Source organism: Neolamprologus brichardi, chromosome 22, assembly GCF_056152115.1.
Source record: "Neolamprologus brichardi isolate AB-2024 chromosome 22, ASM5615211v1, whole genome shotgun sequence".
Taxonomy (NCBI): Eukaryota; Metazoa; Chordata; class Actinopteri; order Cichliformes; family Cichlidae; genus Neolamprologus; species Neolamprologus brichardi.
In genome coordinates this window covers 20,102,047-20,125,864 of record NC_142124.1, presented here as the reverse complement: position 1 = coordinate 20,125,864, position 23,818 = coordinate 20,102,047, and the positions used below count along the sequence as shown (strand labels likewise).

Sequence of the window (23,818 nt, the reverse complement as noted above, 5' to 3'; positions counted from 1 at the left end):
AGTGACAGGCAGATGGGAAAAGCTGATGGGTTAATCTGACATAACAGGAAAGAGTGCAGAGGGCTCTTTAAGATCCTCCTTCTGCCAAAGCACTTGAAGCAAAATCTTTTTGGAAATGGGAAGAAGTGTCACATCATTTTAATACAAAACAAACCAACTCACAGAGTAACACAACGCTTTAACCTTTTCTTGCATCCTAAATGTTTGTTAGCAGGATGACAACACTGGTAGGGTTCTCCAAAAGTTGATTCTGTTCATCTGGACGTAGCGTTTTCCGTGGGAGAAACGTTTCGTCAGTCATCCAAGTGACTTCTTCAGTCTCAGCTGACTGCAGGTTTCCCCAGTCTTATAAACAGATTGGGGAAACCTGCAGGAAAACGCTACATCCAGATGAACAGAATCAACTTTTGGAGATTTACTTACCTGGATGATTGAGAATGCATCAAGACGTTTAAAACACTGGTAGGGTCTTTATCTCAGAATATGAAATGCTTTGGGATAACTGTTGTTTAATTTGTAAAACTAAAAGACTTTGCACATAGTCTAGCTTGCAGAGATGCAGTAATTTGTGACTTTTCAGTGTCGGCCCTTCGGGCTAGTGGGTTTTGAGAAAAAGAGAAACCACGTTAAACAGGGAGTGGCTGTAAATGTAAAAACTGTGACATTCTTAAAATTCATTCCACTCAGAGTTCAGTTGAGCTGTCAAAAGTAGAAATTTATACTATATTCTACTTTATAGATGTTAGCGCTTACAGTGCCCAAGGCAATGTTCATGCAAAGTTTCATTAAGGTGGGGGTAGAAAACATGCAATACACTCTCAGAGAATCTGTCATAAATGTGCACAACGTTCATTTCATTCAACATCTAAAATGAATACTCGAGTTCTTAAAGGCCTGACCGGCTTCCAGTGTGACAGCGTCCTAAACCCTGCAGGTGACGCGTGTCAGTGAACCTTCTAGGAATCATTTGCATCACCAGTACAGTGAGTGAACAGAAAACATAAAGAAGAATCTATAATAAATTCACCAAAAAGCACTAAAAGAGTGCCAACACATGGCATAACACGTTTACTTTCAATACACAAACATTTTGTAGGAGTAGGTAGTAGATGATTAGGGATGGGTATCGTTTAGGTTTTTTCCGATACCAGTACCAAACCGGTACTTTTGAAACGGTCCCGGTGCTTAAACAGTGCTCGAACCGGTGCTTAAAGAATGGAGAACACACACTTTGTCCAAAAACCTCTCATGTTCAGCTGTGTTTTTGTAAAAAGATAACAATGTTAGCCTTTTCTGCAGCTATAGGGGATTTATGGTATCACTCTTGGCTGGAAGCAGTGCTTAATCAATGGAAAAAACAAACTTCTCATGTTTAACTGTTTCCCACTTTTTCTTTGGTCATTTTAGCCTTTTTTGCCAGGGTGAAGGGAGTATCTGCCATCAAACAAGAAGACAGCCGCATGTAACTACGACAGTGTTTGCTAGTTCACCTTACGTGCATTAATGTAATAACGTGGTTAGCCTACTCAACATAAATTACACACAAACAACATTAAGCTACTGACCCAGAGAAGGACAGCTGCTGCTGCCATCATCATCCGTCATCATTTCTGCTACACTGGCAGGGCTAGGGGCCAGGACTCTCCTCTTCGGGTTTTTGGGGGATGTTGCAAACTCCAGGTCTGATAACAGGCAACCCACCCGCAGTAGATGTGCACGGTGTGAGGTCTCGCAGCAAGCTATCAAATACGGTGCATTTCTTGGCTTGCGTCGCCAGGTGTTTAATCAGATTCGAGGTGTTACCTCCTTTGACAGTATCACAGTATCACCTTAAAGCACTTGTTGCAGGCTGCTGAGTTTGCATCTTTTGCTGTGAAGTACAGCCAGACTTTTGACCGCTTCGCCTTGGGCATTTTTAATCTGTAGCTCTGCTCTAAAAGAACGTACGTACCTGGGCCCACCTACTATGCTTGCAAAGGTAAAATGATTGGCTGGAATTCAAAGTGTATGACATCTCAGGAAAAAAAAAGCACCGAAATAAAGGTTACTGGTTACTACCGTTTATACCGGTACCCATCCCTATAGATGATTGGTATTTATTTGTAACTGGGCATGAATAACTTGATCTTATGATCTTATATTATACTGCAGTACATTTAACTAGCTCTTTCTCTTGTCATAACTTTAAAGATATAGCAGATTTTAAGGTCAACTTGAAAGAAAGGGACGTGAAATGTAAAAGTGAGGTGAGACGTCAAATGTGACACCCCACATACCGGTATCACGTCCTTCGTGTTGCAGAGCCCATGAGAAACTGTTTTAAATATCACATGTGACATGTATTAATTGTTGTGACATATTTTAGATCTTTGTACAGTACTTTCTACAGTTTGACAATACACATCACATCTAAGTCTTTTCGCCAATTTTTGTAACAAACCATGAAGTTGGCGTGGAAGACCTTCACTGGATGTAGGCCACATTTTAATGGATTGTTAGCATGACCCCACTCTACACCCCCTACAAAGTTTTATCAGGATTCATTCAAAACCTTTCGACCTATTATGTTAACAGATGGGAAATCATGCAAATGCTAAACACAACCTCCTTGGCAAAGGTTATAACTTCAAGTAGGTAAATATAAATAAATCTTTAAGACCTCGAGAGGCAGTTGCAACGAAAAGCACATGCAACAGATTCAAATAAAATATCATGAAATACAAACTATGTATTTCAGGAGACACAGCAGTGTTTTGAAACAGATGTGCAAAGTGTTTCTCTGAACAAATACAGCTTAAAGAGGCTTTCTCTGCACACAAGAGTCTGCACATCAGACAGTTTCCACATGTCAGCACCAACACTAGGCCATAAACATCGGAGCACACAAAAAAGAGCACGCATGCCTTTAGTTGACAGTCACAGTTTGCAGTGTGTAAATTATTTGATAGAGAGCACTATAACTGCTGGATGTTAGTAAGACTCTGATCTATTTTAATAAAGGCAGAAATCTTTTTTTCCTGTCATTTCAAGAGTTTTATTATGGAGAATTTTCCATTTCAGTCTCACAGGATATGAACTCTAACCATTAAAATAACTACCAAAAAAGGCAACAGGTAGCCTAGTAACAATGAAAACACACTTTATGGTGTCTTGTAATAGCTGTGGGTGGATGAATTTTGAATGTTTGGGAAATAACTATTTTTGGGGCTGGTTATTGTTGATTATGCATCTGAGTGAATCTCTTTTTTTTCCCTTCAAACACACCACAGCATCTGCTCTGCCCACTTAGGATCAACAGGATGTTGGTATAACTTCATCTCCTACACTAAACTCTTACACTTTTCGTTAACACTCCCACTAAAGTTCTGGGAAATGGAGCCATTCTAGCAGAAAAGTCCTTTTACATCTGCCTCCATCATCTGAGCATTAATCGATCCTCTCCTGCTTATCCAGCTCAGGGCTCAGTAACAAATCAGCAACTCTGCAAATCCAGCTCAGTGTTTTTAAGAAAATTCCTAACGGTAAGATAAGGGAATCCCCTCAGCTTCATGTGACTCATGCAGGTCAAGTTAGGTGAAGCTTCCAATAAATAACTTCCTGTAACCTGACCATAGGGGTCTTTCCACTGTTGCCATCCACACATTGATAATCATCGTCATACAAGGCTCGACAGGATGATCCCATGATGCCCATTGCTTTCCGCTCTTATGCCTGTCACGCGCATGTCGTTGCCACTCAAATTGAATTTGGAGAACTGAAGGGGAATGCCAGCAGACTTTGATGCGAGCGGTATCTGTTGAGCTCTTGTGTTTTTCTAGCTTTAACTGAAAAGAAATGGAGCGCGCAGCCATCATTTACTGGGAATGACAAGATAAGCTTATTAGTGGTGCAAATGTTTTTTGTCTTGCCTCTGATCTTATCTTACATCAGTGTGTTGAGTGACATGGGAGCCGAAGGGAATTTTATGTCCTGGCTAAATTGAGGCTTACTTGTTTTGAATACAAACACTGTTTTTTACTCATTGCTGCTTTTCTGATTTGCATAATTTTGAATAGACTCGTGTCAAACAATCTGCACGTCAACAGCCACCACTTCCCGTAAAATGTTGGTTGGTGACATGCAGGGGACTGTAACTGTTACCTGATCAAAGGTGTTTTCCCACTTCTTCCCCCCCGGTTCCCTCTCGCAGCCCTCCCACTACCCGTACCAGAATTAGACACCCGTATCTCAGACGACATTAAACAAATTGAAACCAGATTTCCTGCCCGTGCTCAAACGGCAGACGTGCTTTTAACTCTACAAGACTTTGAAGAGCAGTCTGACTGTATTCAGTCTGCATTTGCATTTTCATTATGAAAGTGTCTCCCACCTCTGCACGCTCGTTTGACTACAAATATCAGTTAAAATCTGTTGGCGGGAAAATGTCATGATGTTCTTAGAAGATAGTGATGATCATGCAAATAAGGTGTGTCGTGCCCCCCCCCCCTAAACCAAATGCAATGTTTAAAAAACCAAAAAAAAAGCCTCTTTCCAAAACATGCTGTAGGGGCCGATGCAATCGTCCAACTATGTCAGACATCAGCTGTGCACCGCCACTGTTTAATGCAGCAGAGCTCAGAAACATACGGGCGAAAAATGAAACAACTCGGCGATGACAAAGTATGAAGCGGATCGTCATGTCTGTGAATTTGTCCTCGTGCCAAACAATGTGTTTCTGCTCTGGACAGGCAAGAAATGAGAGAGAGAGACAGAGGCAAGCAGGCTGGGCGAGGGAGGGAGGGGAAAAAAATCTTCGCAGTGCACGCAGGAGAGCACGTGCAGCACTGAATGTGGGAATGTTTAGATATCTCCTCAAACGGCTCCACATGGGAAAAAAGGAAAAGTCATCCTCTATGCTTTGACTGCAGCCGGCTGGAGCAAAGGGGTTGGCCTCAGTTTGACATAAGCAAACACTCGCAGGGTTTCACACACACACTGACACACACATACATATATGATTAGAGATCCCCCCCCCCCCTCACACGCACACACACACACACACATGTGCACACACACACACACACATGCAAACACACACACTTTCGTACTTCTGCACATTGCTGTATTAATTGTTGCCGATGTCTTGGCAACCCTGCAGGTGCGGAAAAGAGGGCTACTGACTGGTGCGTGTGAATCACATGTGCACATGCACCAGTCACCTGGATTTTAAAGCCTAGTCTGTACCAGCAGCAGCAAGAGGAATAGGAGGGGGGGGGGGGGGGGGAATTACAGCATATATCAGGAATTTTCCACTTAATGATGTGCGGATGTGGTAGCACTGGGGAGAGAGAGCCACTGACTGTGCTGTCTTTGTTTTGTGTGCCGAGGGCCCCGTGCTGCATTCCTGTACGCTGTGCATACTTTGGCAGCAGTCTCACTGCCCCTCGTTTTACTGTATACAGTTTGTGTGCTGCTCTTGCACTTTTCTTTTTTGTGCCCCTGTAGTTCTCTCGCTCTCTCTCAGTCCATCCCACAGGCGTCTCTGTCTCCATGAACCTTTTCTCCCCCCACCTCATTTTTCTTTTAAATCTTCTCCTTTATTTTCTTTCCTGGTCTGGGCAGAGCGATTATCGGAGGCTGTGAATTGTTTTTTTTTTTTTTGGTTTTTTTTTTGTGCAGAACAAAAAAAAGGGAGCGAGAGGAAAAGTGAAGGAGGAATGAAATAATGGTGTTTACAAGATGGCTGACTGCTGAAGTTTCGAACGGAGCCTCTCTGGAGACACAATGCTGTTTAATGCTTATTATTATGACATCCGCTCTGCTTCACCCAAATGTTGGCCAGCCTACATACACCGGAGTCTTTATATGTTTTCCTCTGAGGTTCTCTTAGGAAGACTTCAACTTGTTGTGGATTGTTTTCAAGAATGTACTCAAGCTCCACTCTATTCCGGTTGATTCAGCAACTGAAAATTTCGACTTTTGACAATCCTGCTCTTTTCGATTACGTGTGTGTGTGTGTGTGTGTGTGTGTGGAGGGCGTGTATCACTGTGCAGTGGTGCTCTTTCATCCTAGGCTTCCTCAGTGACAGGGAATGTAAACATGGGCCCCGAGCCAAGCGCCATCAGCCTCCTCGCCTCTGGCGCTGCAGCCCCTTATGACATCAGGTCACTCTGACTGACAGGAATACGTCTGGAGATTTGAAGAAGAAGGGGATGAGGAATGAAGCACGTGGTCTCCAATAGTTCAAAAAAATGTTCTGAAAGAATGACTGACTCTGGTTATTACAGTGTAGGTCCTGTTTTTCTAGCCGAGCTATAGTGTTTATTGCTTATGTTGTTACTTTGTGCAACCGCAGCCAATATTTAGGATTCTAACGACATTGGCAAAGAGGCGAGCGTAGGTTTCACACGTGCTTAACAAAAGTGCAGACCCTGCACAATATTCTGGCCGACTTTTGGAACATACTTTTAAAGACATCCTTCAGCTCAGCGATATTGTGACGTGTGGTATGAGCAGCTTCCATGAGGACATTTCACCGCATCTCTTTTTGGATTAAGATTGAGATTGCCCCGCACCCCATTTCAAGCCATTCTGCAGTAGATTTACTTCAGATAAGAGTTGCTGTTGTTTACCAAAAAGTCACTTTGACCTTATTCTGAAAGCTACCTCGATAAACTCCGGATTGAATTTTCGGCACCGTGATGGCGCCGGGGGTGATGGCCTGTCCCAGAGTTCATTGTTCATAATTGTTACTCAGATGTTATATATTTCTGATACGATGGAAAGTTGCCATTTCGAAATGTTGCTTCAGTTAACTGGTAAACACACGGACTAATCAAAGATGGACTAATCTGGGAAAAATAAAGCCCAGGCTGTAATAAACGGACTTATCCCTTAAACATCAAACACATGCTGCAGATGACTTGCATACATTTGCAGTTACACACTGTAGCACAAGAAGGTTCTAGGCACTGAAGCATACTCATCCAAGCTAAAGCAGGTGCTCTCTAAGTCGCATGCAAATACTCACACAGAGCTCAAACCAAATGCCCCTACTCCCAACCCCACCCTTGCTCACGTGCATGCACCTTATTGTCATACAAGCCCCCCGTGCATGCAGCATGCACTGGCTGCACCGAAACGGATGTTGCAAGGCGGACGGGCTTGGAGGTCTGACCTAGGAGGTCTGGAGGTCCTCGGGGGTAGGAGAAGCCATTTCCTCCCTGATGAGGAGCCGGGAGGAAAGAGCAGCAGGCAGGGCTGAGGACGATGGTCTCAGCAGAAAGGAATTCCGAGAATGTTGTCCTTTAATCTGGAGTCAGCCTCGTGCACTCACTACATCTCTCTCTCTCACTGTATTGCTCTTAGCTTGCTCTGTCTTTTTTCTCATTTGGCTTTATCTGACCACCTCCTGGGTTTTCTGTTTCCGTGCCATAGGCGAAGAAGGGTGTCAGATGGAGGCAAGCAGATTGAAAATGCACAACGACCGACCCATTTTTTTGACTTTCCGTCATACTGCGTGCATGAGTTTGTGTGTGTTCATGTAGCCCGTGCAGAAAAAGGAGAGCAGGAGTGTATAATGAGGGTATTTGTGAAGCAGAACAGAGAATAAGAAGGGTGAGAAAGCGAGACTAAGGAAGGAGGAATGCAAACGTGGTCGGAAGAAGATTGGGGGGGGGGGGGGGGGGGGGGCAAAAGGGAACATTACAAGTGTGGAATGTCCTTTTTTCATTTTGTAGCAGACACGTGTTGTTATAATCATCTCTGTGAAAACAGTTATTTGGTTGTGTGTTTAGGCCTCGACTCAAAGCATTGTAGGGATGAGTTGTTGTTTTTTATTTCTTTCAAGGGGTTGGATGCAACAGGCTTGAGCATTCCCTGCATAGTGTCAAACTGTGTGTGATCTAAACCCACTCATGCACACAGTAGGTTCTCCAACTTAAGTCTGGGCTGTACCTCATTTTAGACACGTGTGTTTTATAGACTTACAGAAACAGAGAAATGGGCTTTTTTATAGAGATGAGGGAGGATGTATGGAGAAAAGGGAGCTGGTGCTCTAAACACTGTCTAGTGCAAAGAATATGGATGAAAATGATCTATAAATATGTTTTTAAATATGTGACTTTTTTGTGTCTTGAGCAGGAATAAATTTAAGTGTCAAAGATGGAGTAAGGGGAATTGGAAAGTGAAAAATCATCTGCTGTTGGTTTTAGTTTCCTTTATGATGACCATTGACAAAAAACACAAATCTAGAATAACTGCTGGCTTATCCTTCAGTGCAGGCACGCAAGGCCATAAATACACGGCTACAAAAATGGTTTAGTATTTTGCAAGTGGCTGGGGTGTAATTTCATATTTGAAATAAAGCTTAATACAGCTATCTTCCGGTGTGTCTGCAAGTGCATGCATGTGTTATGTATATGCCTTAATCTGCAGTTGTGGCTGGGTTTTCGAATAACTGCATTTCACTGAGGCGGATATACCCCGAGCTCTAGGTCTGTGGTTCTTCCTAGAAGGCTTTGTGAGAGTGTGAGTTTGTGTGCGTGTGTGCGTGCGTGCATGTGCGTGCATACGTGTATATTGGAGTCCTGACTTTTGACTTTGCAGGGTGACAAATCCATGCCATAGACTGAGGTCATATGCATTTGAGCCTGCAACTGCAAGCGTAAGAGGAAGACGTGGAGCGGGCCATTTGTCGGTTAAGCATCTATCCATGTTTAAAAATGGCGACCTGCATTTAAACGTCTCATGGCAATATCTCCATAGGCGCCAGATGCAGATATGCTGTAACTGAAGATTGAGCTCAGTACTTTGCTGCAAACTTAACTTAAAGTTTTTAAAAAAATATTTTTAAAAATTCCAACAAAAATATAGCAATGCGGTGTTGAGTCCTGTCCTTGATTAAAATGAAAGTAGGTAGCCCGGCTCTATGGGAAGCTGTGTGACTTCCATTCATGATTTTCTTTGAGGTTTCACTGTTCTAAAATTCGTCAATGACCCTAACACTTAGTGTGCTCACTTGGCAGATGCGTGTCTCATTTCTGGTCACGTGACTCGCCCGACGGATCTCAGCCAACTGGCCTCAACTTCCGCCCTATTTCCACTGAAGCAGGAAGTAGAGATGAGAAAGTATCACACATCTGCAAAATGCGGCCCCTGGCTCTATTAATAGTCTCATTCAGTTTAGAAAAAATGCGGCTCAGCTTCTTATTCCTCTTATCAATCTCACTTGTCGGCTTGGAGATTTGCTCACTTGCTCAGTTCACCTCACATATCCAGGACAACCTCTCGTGCCACTGTCATATATAAAGTGATTTCCGTGAAATTCCTATTCCACGGCCGGATGACCTGGTAATCGATTGGCCTAGAATATTTATTTAGGCTGCCAGTGATGTATTTAAATCCAGTTGTACACTACCTGCGACTCCTGACGCAGCACTGCACAAGGAAACCCCTACACACGTGTTCTGCAGATCTTTGCAGACCCTTATCTTCGTAGTTGGTAGCTGTGTATGTGCACCCGATGGCATTGTCACATATGTAGAGCAAACTGTAATCTGGGCTACCTGTGTTTGTTTGTGTTTGTGCTATTGTTGGTCCCTTTAGCTACCACCCCCGGCCCTCCCTGTTGTGGAGAAGACATAACAGAGAAAGAAGTTTAAATATTGAAGTGAAACCGAGTGCTTGAAAACAATGAAAACTGTCCTCTGCAGCCATTGTTGCTGCTTATAATGCATGCATTTTTAATCTTGAACGTGCACAAAAAGTGTCTCTGCTTTGATTACACTTCCACAATCCTTCTTTTCTGTGCAGGTAAAGATCTATGCAAATAGACACCAGCCCAGAAACCATATACCCTTTAGTCACTGCAGTACTTTAAACTAATGCTGATTAATTGTAGCATGTTTTGTGGAGTTTTTGGATGTAATTTAGGCTAGTTGGCAATCAACCGAAAGCCCACCTGGGACTTATGAGGATTTCATTAGCTTTCCAGTAATAAACCATCATCATCCAAATCAGAGTCTGTGGAAGTGTCACCTGGTTGCTGTGAGTGTCTGAAAGTTTTAGAGCAGTTTTTGAAAAATACTGAAAGCAAAGTGTGGAGCATCAGACCCAACATGAGTTTCCTTTCACCACAATCCTGCAAGTCAGAAACACACAAGCAACTTGTGCCGGTCACATAAACAATGACCCAGTTCATTCACTAATAGTTTATATTTAACTGCGTGCTTCTTTTGAAGATCATTCCTCTCAAATGACCTATTCAAGCATATTTTAAGACTGAATAAGATCTTATAAGAAAAGAGGGGGGATCCAATGATTGTTCCTTCATACTTGTGCAGAGCCAGCCAAGTCTATAAATATATCTACGTGACAGTGCATCCTCTTTGCTTACATACATTCGTCCCTGACTTGAAGATCCAGATAAGCAGCCTGCAGTGCCTGGAGGGGGAACTGCAGCCAAAAGCTGTAGGAAAAATCTGGAGTTTAGGAAAGCACCTGGAACCCGTCCACTCTCTTACTAGGGGTCACTGAGTTTTGTCTGGAGGCTTTCCCTACTGTAGCTGTTAACAATGCTGCTGCTTTCCTGCAGGCTCATGGCTCCACACACACAAACTGCGAGGTCCCAAAAGAGTTACAGGGACAAATTTGGAAAACATGCTTAGTTTGAAGTAGCACAAAATGGCTGCTGTTGATGCTTCAGGTGGATGTAGGGTAGTCTGATAAAAGACAGGAAGTGTTTTTTTTCCTCGCTCTCTCTATTTTGAGAGGAAGGAGGAGTAGAGTGGGGCGGTTGATATCAGTTAATCACCCCCTTTTCATTTCCCATGCACATGTTGTCTGCCAGGTTTGAGACATGTATTGTGCGTCTTTGTAATAGGTGCTCCTCCGTACTGACGTTCACGCTGCAATTGTAAATAAAAGTACAGTTCTGAGTTTCCCCGGTGGATTGATGTGGAAAGATTGTGTGAAGTGGGTACACCAGAATGGGAACAGGGAGGCCTGTCCTGCCAGATATGATTTCATGTCTTACGTAAGCTCAAGATGGGGGCAGAGAAGCATTAACCCTGTGCATTAGTTGTGTGTCTGTGTGTGTATTTTGCGCAGTAAAACCTGACTGGTTTTCTGCTGTGTTACAGGTGGTGACGCTGTGGTACAGAGCCCCAGAAGTGCTGCTCCAGTCAAGTTACGCTACACCGGTGGACCTGTGGAGTGTCGGCTGTATCTTCGCTGAGATGTTCAGGAGAAGGTGAGGCCTGTGGGCAAAGCTATCTGGGCTTCATACTTGTTTAAATCTGGACTGACTTCGAACTTCAGTTAAAGTCTCTAAGCATTTCTCTTATTCCTTTGTTTCTTTCACTAATGTTGATTCTGGTACTTTTACTGTTCGCATGCCTGCTGATCACTCTTATTAATCAGGAAGCAGTGTACCATACAATAAACATAAACGTGGAAGGATTCTGTCGAGGTTCTCCCGAGTCACACGATCACATTTCATTCAGAGGTTTAGTGTTGACGCACCTTGGCGGTAAAGTCTAAACACACGTTAGACTTTGGTCTTCATATTCAGACTCTTTGTGAGCGTCATATTGTCTTGATTGTTTTCACTGGTATCTTTTTTTAATAGCACTTTGCTGGGTCTTACTAACCACATCACCTATTTGCACACACATCTGTGCAACACCTTATTCAATGCACTGTAAGTCTTTATCTGTGATATACACACTTAGGCTAATGGTTATATAAGAGGCAATTTGGGATTCGGGGTTGTGCTTAAGGCCATGTAGACCTTATAGATGACCCACTTTCCTGTTGCTAAGATGTGACGTTGCATGGTATAGAGACTTCTAGCCACTATATTGGGTATACCTGCTTAATTTCTTGTTTATACGAATTAGCCGATCACATAGCAGCGAATCTGTGCTTTTAGACGTGTTGACACGGTCAAGACGACCAGATCAACATGTCCAATCTTAAAGCAGATGGGCTTTAATAACAGAAGACCATCTAGTCAGCCAAAAAAAAGGAAACTGAGGCTGTAGTTTACACAAGTTCACCAAGTTTAAACAACAGATAATTGGAAAAATGTTGCTCGATCTGATGAGTCTCTATTTCTGCTGCAGCATTCGGATGTTAGCGTCATAATTTGGTGTGAACATGAAAGCATAAATCCATCCTGCCTAATATCAAAGGTTTAGTCTGCTGGTTATGGTGTGACGGTGTGTGGGATATTTTTGTGCCATTTTAAAATTATGCTCAATGCCAAATAAGTATAGTTGAAATGCCACAGCCTACCTGAATATTATGACCACAGACCACAGAGTACCCATCTTCTGATGGCAGATAAAGTGCTATGTTACAAAGCTCATATCGTCATAACAATGATTTCACTTTACTCAAATGGCCTCCACAGACACCAGATATCAATCCAATGCAGCATTTTGGCATGTGGTGCAGCGGAAGATTAACCTCGTGGGTGTGCAGCCGACAAATCTGCACCAACTGAATGACTCTGTAATGTCAACGTGGAGCAAAAACTCTGAGGAATTTTTAGAGCCACTTGCTGAATCTGTGCCACAAGCAATTTCTGAAGGAAAAAGGGTGTCCAACCCAAGACTAATGAAGTTTTATTTCTGTTCCAACAAACTCTTGATAGCTATTGTAATTTCTCTTATTTGGGTTACGCCAAAGCAGTGTGGAAGGGAAAATACCCACCAAAGTCCCTTTACTGTGTTGTTAAGTAATGATTGAGTAATGATGACATTCCTCAGTGAGCACAGCACTTTAACCGAATCACTTGGGGAGGTTACCGACATGAGAAGTGATATGGGGGACTGGAACCAAGTCATTGTGTCATTAATATTAAATATGCCTTCATACTTGTTTACAATAAAATCTGATAACTGAGTCACGGAGGCAAAAAAAAGATGTCTCTGTAGCCCCCCTCATAAATTATCTGACTGTTCATTTTATCATATAAGTTGCAGTAATAGTAATAATTAAATAATATAATAGATACATTTTTGGGGCAGTATAAGACATCAAAACGTCTTCTTTACTGGTGGGTTGACCACATTTACTGTTTAAAAAAAAAAATTCAAAAATCCAGTTATTATCTGTGACCCAAGTTTGATTTTTACCCCTTGTGTCAATACTCATAAAAATGTTCCCATGTGAACAGATGAAAAAGCTTTTCTTTGACTGTTGTATTTACGATCGCTCACAAAGGAGCAGCTCGACGAAGAGGGCGACGGGCGTTCTTTGTATCATTGCTCTAATTTTACTTGAAAAACACGAACTGAAATCACTCGGCACAATCGGTTATTTGGGAGTTTCTTACTGTAGTCATCTTTTCCTCAAATGACACCTGTCAGATGCGTTGTGAGCAGCGAGGAATCACATTTCGGTTGGCTTATCAAGCCATTACAGTAACACTGCTGTCTGCTGTGGTTGCAGCATGCAAGTCTAGATTCTACTTCTACTTCTACTTGGTGTAGGTATTTGTCAGTTTGTGGTCTAACGAACTTCATGCTGGCGAGCCAAGCTAATAACGGACAGTTTTCACCCAAAAAAAACCTGCCTGTTTTTGGTCTTTTGGAAGAAAGAAAAGACGGGGGCAAAAAGATGCAGTTTTATCCTCGTCAAATTAAGACGACGTTGATTTAATGTTTTTAAAGTGCTATAGTATGTATAAAATGTATGCTTTAATTGACAGTAGAGAGGACGCGCCAGGCTGAAGTGGTGTGTTCTACAGTAGATAATAACAGTCTTTCTGAGGTAGGGCTAAGTGCCAAGAGAAGCAGCCCTGCTTCCGTCCCCAAACGACTCCTTACCCCAGCATGCACAGCCGCACACAGCAACCCACGCTCTGTACTTGGGACCTGATGGGAATGTATAGGTTCCTCTATCAAAAGGTTACCCAAGGCTAACATCTAGTCGTGCTGCACAAAAACATGCGGAGGCACTTTCGGAGTATCTTGTTGACAAACGGTGCCGTGATGAAGCTTGATCTAAGAGTTGTTTGATCAAGCTATTTAAATCTTGGCCGGTGACCGTATTTTAATGATGCTTTACAAGTTTTCACGCATAGGACAAAAAGATGGGTCTTTTGGGACTGTTAGAGACTGCTTTGATACTTAGTTTTATAATTAGGATTAAGGTTTCATTCTCTTAGTTTGCAACATTTAAATCGAGGCCACTTCACAGTATAGCTTCTCTTCGAACTTACGTTCCCACGTCATTTGACATCTTTCAAACTTTTTTCAAGTTTCCTTATTTTCCTGTTGTTCATATATTTATCAAAAAACAAAACACATACACACGCCATACGTGCACTTTCATAATGATGTGTAATTGTGAAACATGGCCAAAGTTTCATATGAGGTCAGCGTATGCAGAGGTTTCGGTGAGAGCAGAGATCCCTTGTATGGTCATCTGAATGACACAGCTGTGGTCACAGAAGTCCCCCTCTGCTGTCAAAAGTTTCTCATAGTCGGCCTTGAAGGGTGGGGGAACGGAGACCGGTGATGAATTAAAGGGGGCCGCAGTCCAAAAATAAGCAGGATTATTTCAAATTTCGAATCATGCAAAGCAGGTGAAGCATTTACAGGTTTTCAGTTTGTGGCGCCAAGTATAAAACGTTATCCTCGTTATTGGCGTTCAGAAATTGTATCTGTGCACCGCATTTCAAATATTTTCAGCGGTTTATGGGTGAATTTCGAATAAGTTTTAGAGGTAATGTATTCACAGTCATGCTCGTAACTACTCCATTCATTGTCAGTGATGTATGGTACTTTCCATACTTGTGGCAAGGTCAAGCTGGAAAATTTTATTGAAGGTCAGGCTTTAAATGAAGAGAACAAAGCAAAGTTTATTTCCCATCAATGCGTCTTTTACAGTCGTGAAAAAACTGATCTTGATCTGTAATCAAACATTTTTAAGTCAAATAGTAGAAACAATGTGCGCTTAATCTGTGTACCAAAGGTCTGTCCTTGTGTTATATGGTGCTCATTTAAAAGCACAGTCTGGTTCTGTCTGCAGCCCTGATCCGAGGGAGCAGTTGAATGCAGTACATCTCCTCGCACCCTGACGCAATAAACTTTGAAGTGTGTTGGTTTGTGTAGTTCATTTTCAAAATCTGGCATCTGCCCAACTTTGCTTTAAGGTAGAAGGTAAGGCAAAGCTCTTTGATGGCCACAAACACGCACATGCACTTCTCTGCTCAGTCTCAGCGGGTGATTAAGATGGCTTTTAAAAGGCCACCTGTCAGAGATTAAAGGGCACCTGGGAGAAGAGAAAGAAAGCAAGATATTGAGAGAGAGAGAGCAGTGTTTGTTAGTTTTGCAGTTTTATTGAAATTGAGATTAGAAATGCTGACAGCTCAGGGGCACGAAAGCAGACCTCTATGCTCACAATTAAGCTGTTTTTCAGAATAATTGTTTACCACTTTTAAAGGAGATCTGTTATGCTCATTTCTAGCTTCACATTTTTATTCCTTGCTCCACTAGAGAAAATCTTTGCATGATTGAAAGTCAAATTTGTCTTATACTAGAACTTGTTGGAGCCCCCTTCATTCGTCCATCAACCTTTAAGTCAGCTTTCTTCTGATTGGGTGCCCCTCGGAAACAGATAGTTGGTACAGCAGTCAGGTAAAGCGACTATATAAAGACTATAAGTGACGATATAAAGAGCTCTGACATCATAGAATCAAGAGTAGTAAAAAAGATTAGCTGAAGCATTTTGAGCTGTTAACCCTGATCTTTTGGTTTATACTCACCACTGTGAGCATCTACACTGCAGGACTAAACCGTCTGTACATATATGATAGAAAACAAAAGAAAAATAATTGGTCTCCTGTTTTCTGTCGCTTACTTCGATTTTGTTTGGTTTGCAAGATGTCAGGTTGGACTTTGCATTATTGTAGCATCTTGACTTTGCAATATCAGAGGAAAACCCCAACAATCAACCTCTATGAGCAAGCACCTAGAGAAAGTGGCAAGGAAAAACTCCCTTTTAACAGGAAGAAACCTCCAACACAAACTGTCTCAGAGAGGGCCAGCCATCTGACTCGACTGGTTAAGATGCCCTGTGGAAGAACACCAGAGATTCATAACTAATGATTTAAATGCAGAGTCGTTTATAAGCACAGAGTGAAAAAGGCTGAGTGAAGAAGAAACAGTCGGTTCATAGGTTAGATGTAATTTTGAAAGTAAGCCTGAAACTCCCCACAAGCAGCCATGACCCCCATTTTTGACACACCACGTCGCGTCTCAGGCCAGAAACATGTGAAGTCTTTCTTTGAATCATGAGACTTCAAAGGTTTCATGACTCATAAGCACATTCTTCTTCACTTTTACCACCAAACATGCTATTAGAGTACATGGTCATTAAAAGTGTTTTTAATGACTATGTACTGTAGTGAGAATAGTTGCTCTCAAAGGAATTTGAGCAAATATTATACAAGTCTGCATCTGCATGGCTGGGATGGTGTTGGGTGAGTCACAGTTCGAATGAATTTTGGAGAGAGCTTGTGCTTGTTGACATTCCCTTAACTAAAAAGGTTGAACGTGGTTCGTTAACGGCCCGGGAGAGGCCCCACATCCGTGTTGACTTTCTCACAGTTTGGAACTCGATTGATAAATTCTCAAAAGCACACCCTTGCATGCACGCGTGCATGCATGCAGTACAGCGCGGGATACTCTGCGTGAAAAGTCCGCAGTCCAACGCACACACCTCATTTCTTTCCAGCTCCCACTTAGATAGTTCGAGACGCTCACGTGCAAACATGCGAATTCACACGCGCATTCCAGAGGTTCTCTCAAAGGAATGTGGGACGACGCCGTGCTGGCACTAAAGGATGCGTGACTCAGCTGCCTGTCCCAACTCGGTCTCGGCCTTTTCACTGCAGCCACTTGTGTGGCGTTGTGCATGGGCATTGGGATTTGTACGTGCAAATCTCAGGGTGGGAAATGATGCCAGAGCGCGAGCACTCGCACTCAACTGCTGACTGTGTGTGCATGCCAGCGGCCAGCTCTGTGTGAATCCAGTTATCCCCCTTCAACAAACCAACAAACCACTCCAGGTTTAAAAATGGACCTCTCGGAATTATCAGCCCTACTTGTTTTGGCATGATAACTTTGCTGTAGGTGATTTTTTTTTCTCTCTTTTTTCATTTGCAACAGTCAGAAACTGGTTTGGTCTGATCTTACATGCCTTTCAAAGTTCAAAGTGTGGGTGTAAGGTGTAAGCTATGCAAAGCTTCCTGCAAGTGGGAAAGCACAAGGAGCACATGGTGGCTAAACCAGTCTCTGTTGAGTTCAGTTAAGTGGGGTGCACTCGAGGTGTACTAAGGCCTGGATACAAAATGCAGACAGGCATGCATAAAGGCACATCTATATGATGATACCCTGGCACTACATTGACATCTGCTGGTGAGCAAACACAGTAAAGAAGTGGAATGTATTTTTAAAAAAGAAAGAGAGAGAGAGCTGTTTCCACTTCTGAGCCTTGTGTGTTCGTTTTGTGAGGAACACTTAGAAATATTAATCTCGTTTAGCCTAAAAGTGGTGGTGTGTGCAATGTTAAACAAGTCCCCTCTTGTGACAACAGGACCTCCTTATTTCCCCTCAGAGGAACTTTGACAGGAAGCTCCAGCTCCTATACCTCTTTCTCTGTTAGGATAATCCAACTTTTCTTTCAAACGCCTTTTCCTCCCAATTTCCTCCACGCATTCAGTCAGCAAGAGCAAAAGCAGACATTTGCACTCTCTCACACACACACACACGGGGGATAAAAAGGCTTTTTCTGTCCCGTGTGGCGACTGCCAGGCTTGTGCTGATGATGACTACTGGAATCTGTGCTGATCCCATGCCAAGCACGGGCACCCGAAGACGGCCCAAAGCCACAGGAACCACCAGCAGCCCTGCTGCCGCTCTCCTCCCTCCTTTCATCCCCCGTTTCCTTCCCTCCCCATCCTCAGCAGCACCACCAACACTGCTCCACAATCCCTGTTCTCTGGGATGGAGCTGCGAGCGTGTGGCTACTTCAAAACGTTCACATCGGAGTCCCACATTCCCCAAGCCAAAAGCTTATATGTTAGGGCTGTTGGTCTTACAGCGTACCATGGGAAAATGACTCCTATCTAAAGCAGGTTACAAAAGAGAGAACTGAATCTTTACATTTTACTTTTTCTGCATTTTTGGGTTTTGTTTTGTTTTTGCAACATAATATGTAGAAACTAAACTAACCTTTTTTATAATTTCTGTTTTCTAGGCCGCTGTTTAGAGGAAACTCGGATGTTGATCAGCTTGGAAAGATTTTTGAGTAAGTAATGACTACTCTTGTTTTCCATTTCTCCTCAGGCTCGGTTATATTTTCTTTCAACTCAGTGGAATTTTGGAAGATTCAGTCAAACCTTTGCCTAAACATTAAGGACAGAACATGCACTCATCTACTGTTTTTCTAATTAATGAAAACCCAACCCAATGAAAAAAGTGGTGAATGCTTCCCATTGCCGATGATGAAGACACTGATGATCTGTATGATTCCACAGTGTTGTCGGGGTACCCTCGGCAGAAGACTGGCCCCAGGAAGTAGCCCTGCCACAGAGTGCCTTCACACCCCGGCCCCCGAAACCAATAGAAGACCTAGTTCCAGACATGGACGAGCAGGGACGGGCCTTGTTAATGGTTTGTAGTGTAACTCTCATGTGTGTCCCAAAAGATTGCATGGAAAATGTTTTTAAAGCTTTCACTTGCTCATCACTGTCACCTTTATGGCATCGTGCACATTTATTTATGGGCCAAAGCGCTAAAGGAGCTAAGCTAACAAAACAACTTCTGTCAGTAACCTTGACGACCTTGTACCATTTTATTGGGGTTTTTTTTTTATACATTTTATATCTTCTAACTCCTTGTTTTTTCTGAACATGGAGCCTGAAATCCTCATGTGTGGAAAATAAATGCATAAAGCAAAGCGCTTACTTCACCGTCGATCAGATTTATACCCAACTTGTAGTTCGGCTTGTTTATAAAAGCAGAAATATAATCGATCATTCATCAGGATTATTGCATTTTGGAGCATCGATTTTGATTTTAAAAACAGCGTGGGAACCGAGCTGCACGCAATATTTTATTCAACCTAAAAATGTAAACAAGCATCTATACTTGGTGGTCTCTCTTTATCTTCTTTTCCTCTCCCTCCCCGCAGCAATTCTTCACCTTCAACCCGTCCAGGAGAATATCGGCCTTCACTGCGTTGAGTCACCCCTACTTTCAAAGCGTGGACAGCCACAGCAGAAGTGTGTACGCAGCCCAGCCCATACCCAGCAACAAGTCCACGATGGAGGAGAGGAGTGCCTGAAAGTCCTCTTTTTTTTCCCCTTTAACCGCCCCCCCCACGTTCCCCTGGCTATAAGTAGTACTTACCGTACCGTTCCTAAAAAGTTTGTCATGTTTTATTTCAGCGTTAAATCAAAGTACATTAATGAAGTTTTTTTTGGCACTGATTACAAGAAAAATCTCAAACACTCAAATCAAGTAAAAACAAAACAGCTGGTTACAGGAGAGTTCACCATCTCAAGAAAATATTTAAGTCCAGAAAAGGCATCAGTGTTTGAGTACTGCAGCTTTTCTCCATCATGATGACGCCATTCTGTGATGAGGTTTACATTGTGAATTTCAAAATCTATTCTTTGCTTTATTGATCTCTCTCCTCAAGTCCTCAGTGGCCTCCTGCAAAGACGCGTCACCACCAACCTATAGCACTTAGTTATTGGTCAGAAAGCTTTAATTGAGGGGCGATTGCCGAGCTGTGTTTTAATGTTTGTCCTACGTGCCAAATACAGGCTGACAAGTAATGAGATTTTCCAGCTGTTGGGCCCTGCAGGCGTGATCTTAACTAAACAACAGCACATCTGGGTCTCCATCAGCAGCGCTCAGCCACATTAGTTCAATTCAGTTTTATTTATTCCAGAAAGATAAAGGCCAAATCACAACAGCAGTCACCTGGAGATGCTTTATTTTGAAAGGTAGAGACCCTTGATACCAGAAACCTGATAAGCAATGAGTTGTATCAGCTGATGCAAAGTGTGACACAGTTTAGAGCGGTAACTTCGTTAAATGTTTTGTCTTTATGACTTTTTTCTGATAATCAGTGTCAAAAAAAGCATCATTAATGTTGGTTTAAGTTGCTTATAAAACGAAGCCTAAAACAGACTACAGTGGGCAAATACTTTCCCCCCTGGGGCGTATAAAACGCTCTGGGGAGCAGGGAGCGGGTGAAGATGGCGTCAAAGGGATGGCACCAAATGCCCCCCAGAACCCTGCACACACAAGCTGTCATCCTTCCACGAACTGATGGATTGTAAATGCTGCTTTCAGGATGTGAAATGTTGTGTAACAATGCAAAGTGACCCAATTCTCATATGGATTTGGAGTTGGGACTGTAGAGTCCGAAGAGCGGAAACCTCCTTATGCCCAGTGTTTATCCTTATCAATGGAAAAAAAAAAGACTCTGGACTGCAGGGGAGAGAGAGAGAGAGGACCAGACCAGAGCCTGGATGGATCTCACCTGCCTCTTTATTTTTGTTGTTCTGTTGTCTTGTTTGTTTGTTTGTTTTTATAAATAGCTTGCTTACTGCTGGTGTGTGCAGTGAGAAGACGAACGTTTCACACGCACATTTATTGTCCCCACTGCCGCTGACATAAGCACGCTCATGTACCCATGTACTCACTCAGACATTGTTAGGCATCACAAACCAGCCACCCACTGCCATGTCCATTATCATTCCAGTTTTACCTATAATAATGGTGCCACCTTGTGGAAGTCTAGAGTAACTGCAGACCAGTAGCAGGATTCTAATGGTTTCTGCACACATCGAGGAACTCATAACGGGGCTGATATCCGTGCTGAGACAATGAGACATCTTGGAGTTGTTCTTACCACTTACATAGACTTTGACTTTTTAATGACTTTTAGCTGTACCATCGTGAACTCTTTGTTTTATAATTATTGTGAAATCCAATTATTTCTTTCCAAATCATACCGTAATGCACAGACAGACCTGCAGGAAGTGTCAAAGAGAGACCCACAAGCACTATTCATTCAACATGGTAGAATTTTGGCACACTTTTGTGTCACTAATATTCTGTATTTAATTTTAATTTTATTGACGAGTCTTATATACTTGTAACTTGATTTTTTTTTTTTTTAATTTTTTTAATGCTGGGGTATACAGTGTTCTTACACCAGTGATGCCAACTCATTAAAGGATTGTAGAGTCCGTGTAAGAATAGTTTGACGTTGTAAGGAATGTATAAAGGAAAAGCATTGGTACTGTACAGTAAATTGTGCTAGTTCTAAAGTACAAGCTGTAACAATAGAAACCTTTTGATATGTGCATTTGTCAGCACATAGACATGTCGTTAAAACGGATAGACGTAGAGTAGCGAGGGTCTGCAGAATGTCGCATGGCAAGAGGGGTTTCTTTGTTTTCTGATTTATTTGCGTGGGGTGGGTTGTTCCGATGGATTTCTTTTACCATGTGTTGAGAACTACTACGGATTTTCCAGTAGTTTTGATGACGTTGTGATGCACAATATTTTGTGTACAGTTTCTGCTTTATTTTACCTTGGCGTGCCGTTCTATCCAAGCTAAGTTTTGACCCGCGAGGTAAAAGCAAGTTTTTCCAGAGTTGTATTTTTGTATTTAGTAGTTCTTGCAGAACAGTAACTTTGTAACACTGGTTTTTGTTTTTGGGTTTCGTAACAGGTAGTGCTTTTAGCACACAGACACAGACACACACAGACTCAATCTCTGACTTTCTCAGGTTCTCTCCACGGACGTCCGAAACCTTTCGGGCACAGTTTGCACATCTCTGGGTTACTGAATGACTACAATACAACTTCTTCAGGTTCTCTGTCAAGCTGTCTAAGGATCGTATCATTGATCACAATCTACTGTCTTTACTATTTATCGAATATATGTTACTGTAGTTCTTACTGTCTGAAGATAACTGCCTGTATAAACTGTTCTTGCCACAAACTAATGGCCAGGTGGCAAACATGACAGAAATACATGTCTGCTTAACACTGTGTGATTTAAATTTTTTCTTTTTTTTTTCTATTTGATAACGACTCATTTCTGGTGTAAGTGGCATCTACAATGCAATGAAAGCTACAAATGCGTTAGACACGGAGGTTTACATTTAAAATATTGACTGCTTTAATCTCATTACAGTTAATACAGTCACTGTGTGCTTTCTTATGATTTAACCGATCTGTAATGCTCTTCAGTCTCATAACAACTGAAATCCACTGCTGAACTCTAAGCAGTGTCACTATTTTTGAACGTCGCTTCATCCATCACTCAGATTGGCATTGTACTTGTGTATGAATGCATCGGTGTCTTATTATTATGTTGCACCAGCTGAATAAAAAGCAGCTTTTTATTAATGTTGTTTGGACTTATTCGTCAGGGTTGGAGTAAATACAGAGGGATAATGCTCATGAGGCGTACATGAAGAAATGGGAAAGAGGCGATTGGTGAGCAGGAGTATGGCTGCATGCTGAGAAAGAGCGCTATGAATCTTATGTTTGCTTTCAGTGCTGATGGAGAAGGTCAGGAAATGCACTGTCTTTGTGGGACTAGAGAAAGTACTGAAACATAACAGAATACATGTTGTTCAGGTTCACTTCTCGACCTCACCGATCCGTTTGATATCCCAGCTGGAGAAGAAGAGTCAGATGAAGCTGACGTTTTCGTTCATCAAAGCTTCATTACCAATGCGCGTTGGGAGATCACACTACATGCAGCCACAGCAAGCACCAAGTGGATCTGAGGAGTAATTCCTCAATCTGTTCATTATAAAGGCTCTGTGCGCTCCCTTAAGGGACTTGCCCTATATTTATCTAGTAGTCCCACAAGCATTTTGCAACCTTTAAATCACATGATTAGACATGGGGGCTACAGGTGAGCCCACCCTACGCCCACTACAGTCAGCAAACCGAGTCATACAAAGAATATGTTGTTTCCTTATCAAGGACATTCAAGGCCACACCCCCTAACGTTCACATAGTAAGGTACACTCCCCAACTGTTCCTTTATAGTTTCCTGCTTTTCTATTCTTTACAACCTACTCCTTATCTCTGCATATCATAGGGGAACTGAAACATGCCACCTGCTTTAATACTTTCTCACAATGTGTATGAATGAGAGGGAAACAGGTGTAACAGTGAAACAGCAAAGAGCAGAGATAGTGAGGGTAGATGAGTTTAAATGCCTGGGGTCAACCATGCGAAGCAACAGGCAGTGCACAAGAGAGGCGAAAAAGGGGGTTAGGCAGGGAGGAGAATGTCATAGGGATCATTTGTGACAGAAGAATAACCTCAAGAGTAAAGAGAAGGTTTACAAGATGATAATGAAACCTGCTATGATGTATGAGTGACAAAAAGACGGGAGGTGGAGGTGAAGATGTCAACCTGGTAGTGAGCAGAATGGACATGATTAAAAATTAGTATATCAGACGGACAGCTCAGGTTCAGGAGTTAGAGTTAGAGAGGCGAGGCTGAGATGGTTTGGACCTGTACAGTAGAGGCATAGTGGATATAGTGGACAAAGGATGTTGAAGATGGAGCTGCAAGGCAAGAAGAAAAAAGGAAGACATGCAGAGAGTTGGTGTGACAGAGGAGGATGCTTGCGATAGGGTGAGATGGGGGAAAGAGGATCAGCTATGGTGACCTCTAAACGGAGCGGCCAGAAGAAGAAGTAAAATAAAAGTATTAGTAATAGCATTAATTTCTGGCTTATTTCGCAATGTCGCACACTACTTGGATTCTG

General features: G+C 42.5%; 1 protein-coding gene across 2 annotated transcripts in view; it reads left to right on the top strand.

Annotated features, from left to right (window-relative positions):
* Positions 1 to 22,415, top strand: part of cdk6 (cyclin dependent kinase 6) — a 41,770-nt gene extending 19,355 nt beyond the window's left edge. For both annotated transcript variants that reach the window (XM_006787680.3, XM_087834903.1), the window contains 4 exons: positions 11,122 to 11,231; positions 18,254 to 18,304; positions 18,534 to 18,669; positions 19,190 to 22,415. In XM_006787680.3, coding sequence (XP_006787743.1) covers positions 11,122 to 11,231; positions 18,254 to 18,304; positions 18,534 to 18,669; positions 19,190 to 19,342 — 450 coding nt within the window. In that variant the 3' untranslated portion in view covers positions 19,343 to 22,415. The remainder of the gene's footprint in view (positions 1 to 11,121; positions 11,232 to 18,253; positions 18,305 to 18,533; positions 18,670 to 19,189) is intronic.
* Positions 22,416 to 23,818: the final 1,403 nt, after the last annotated feature.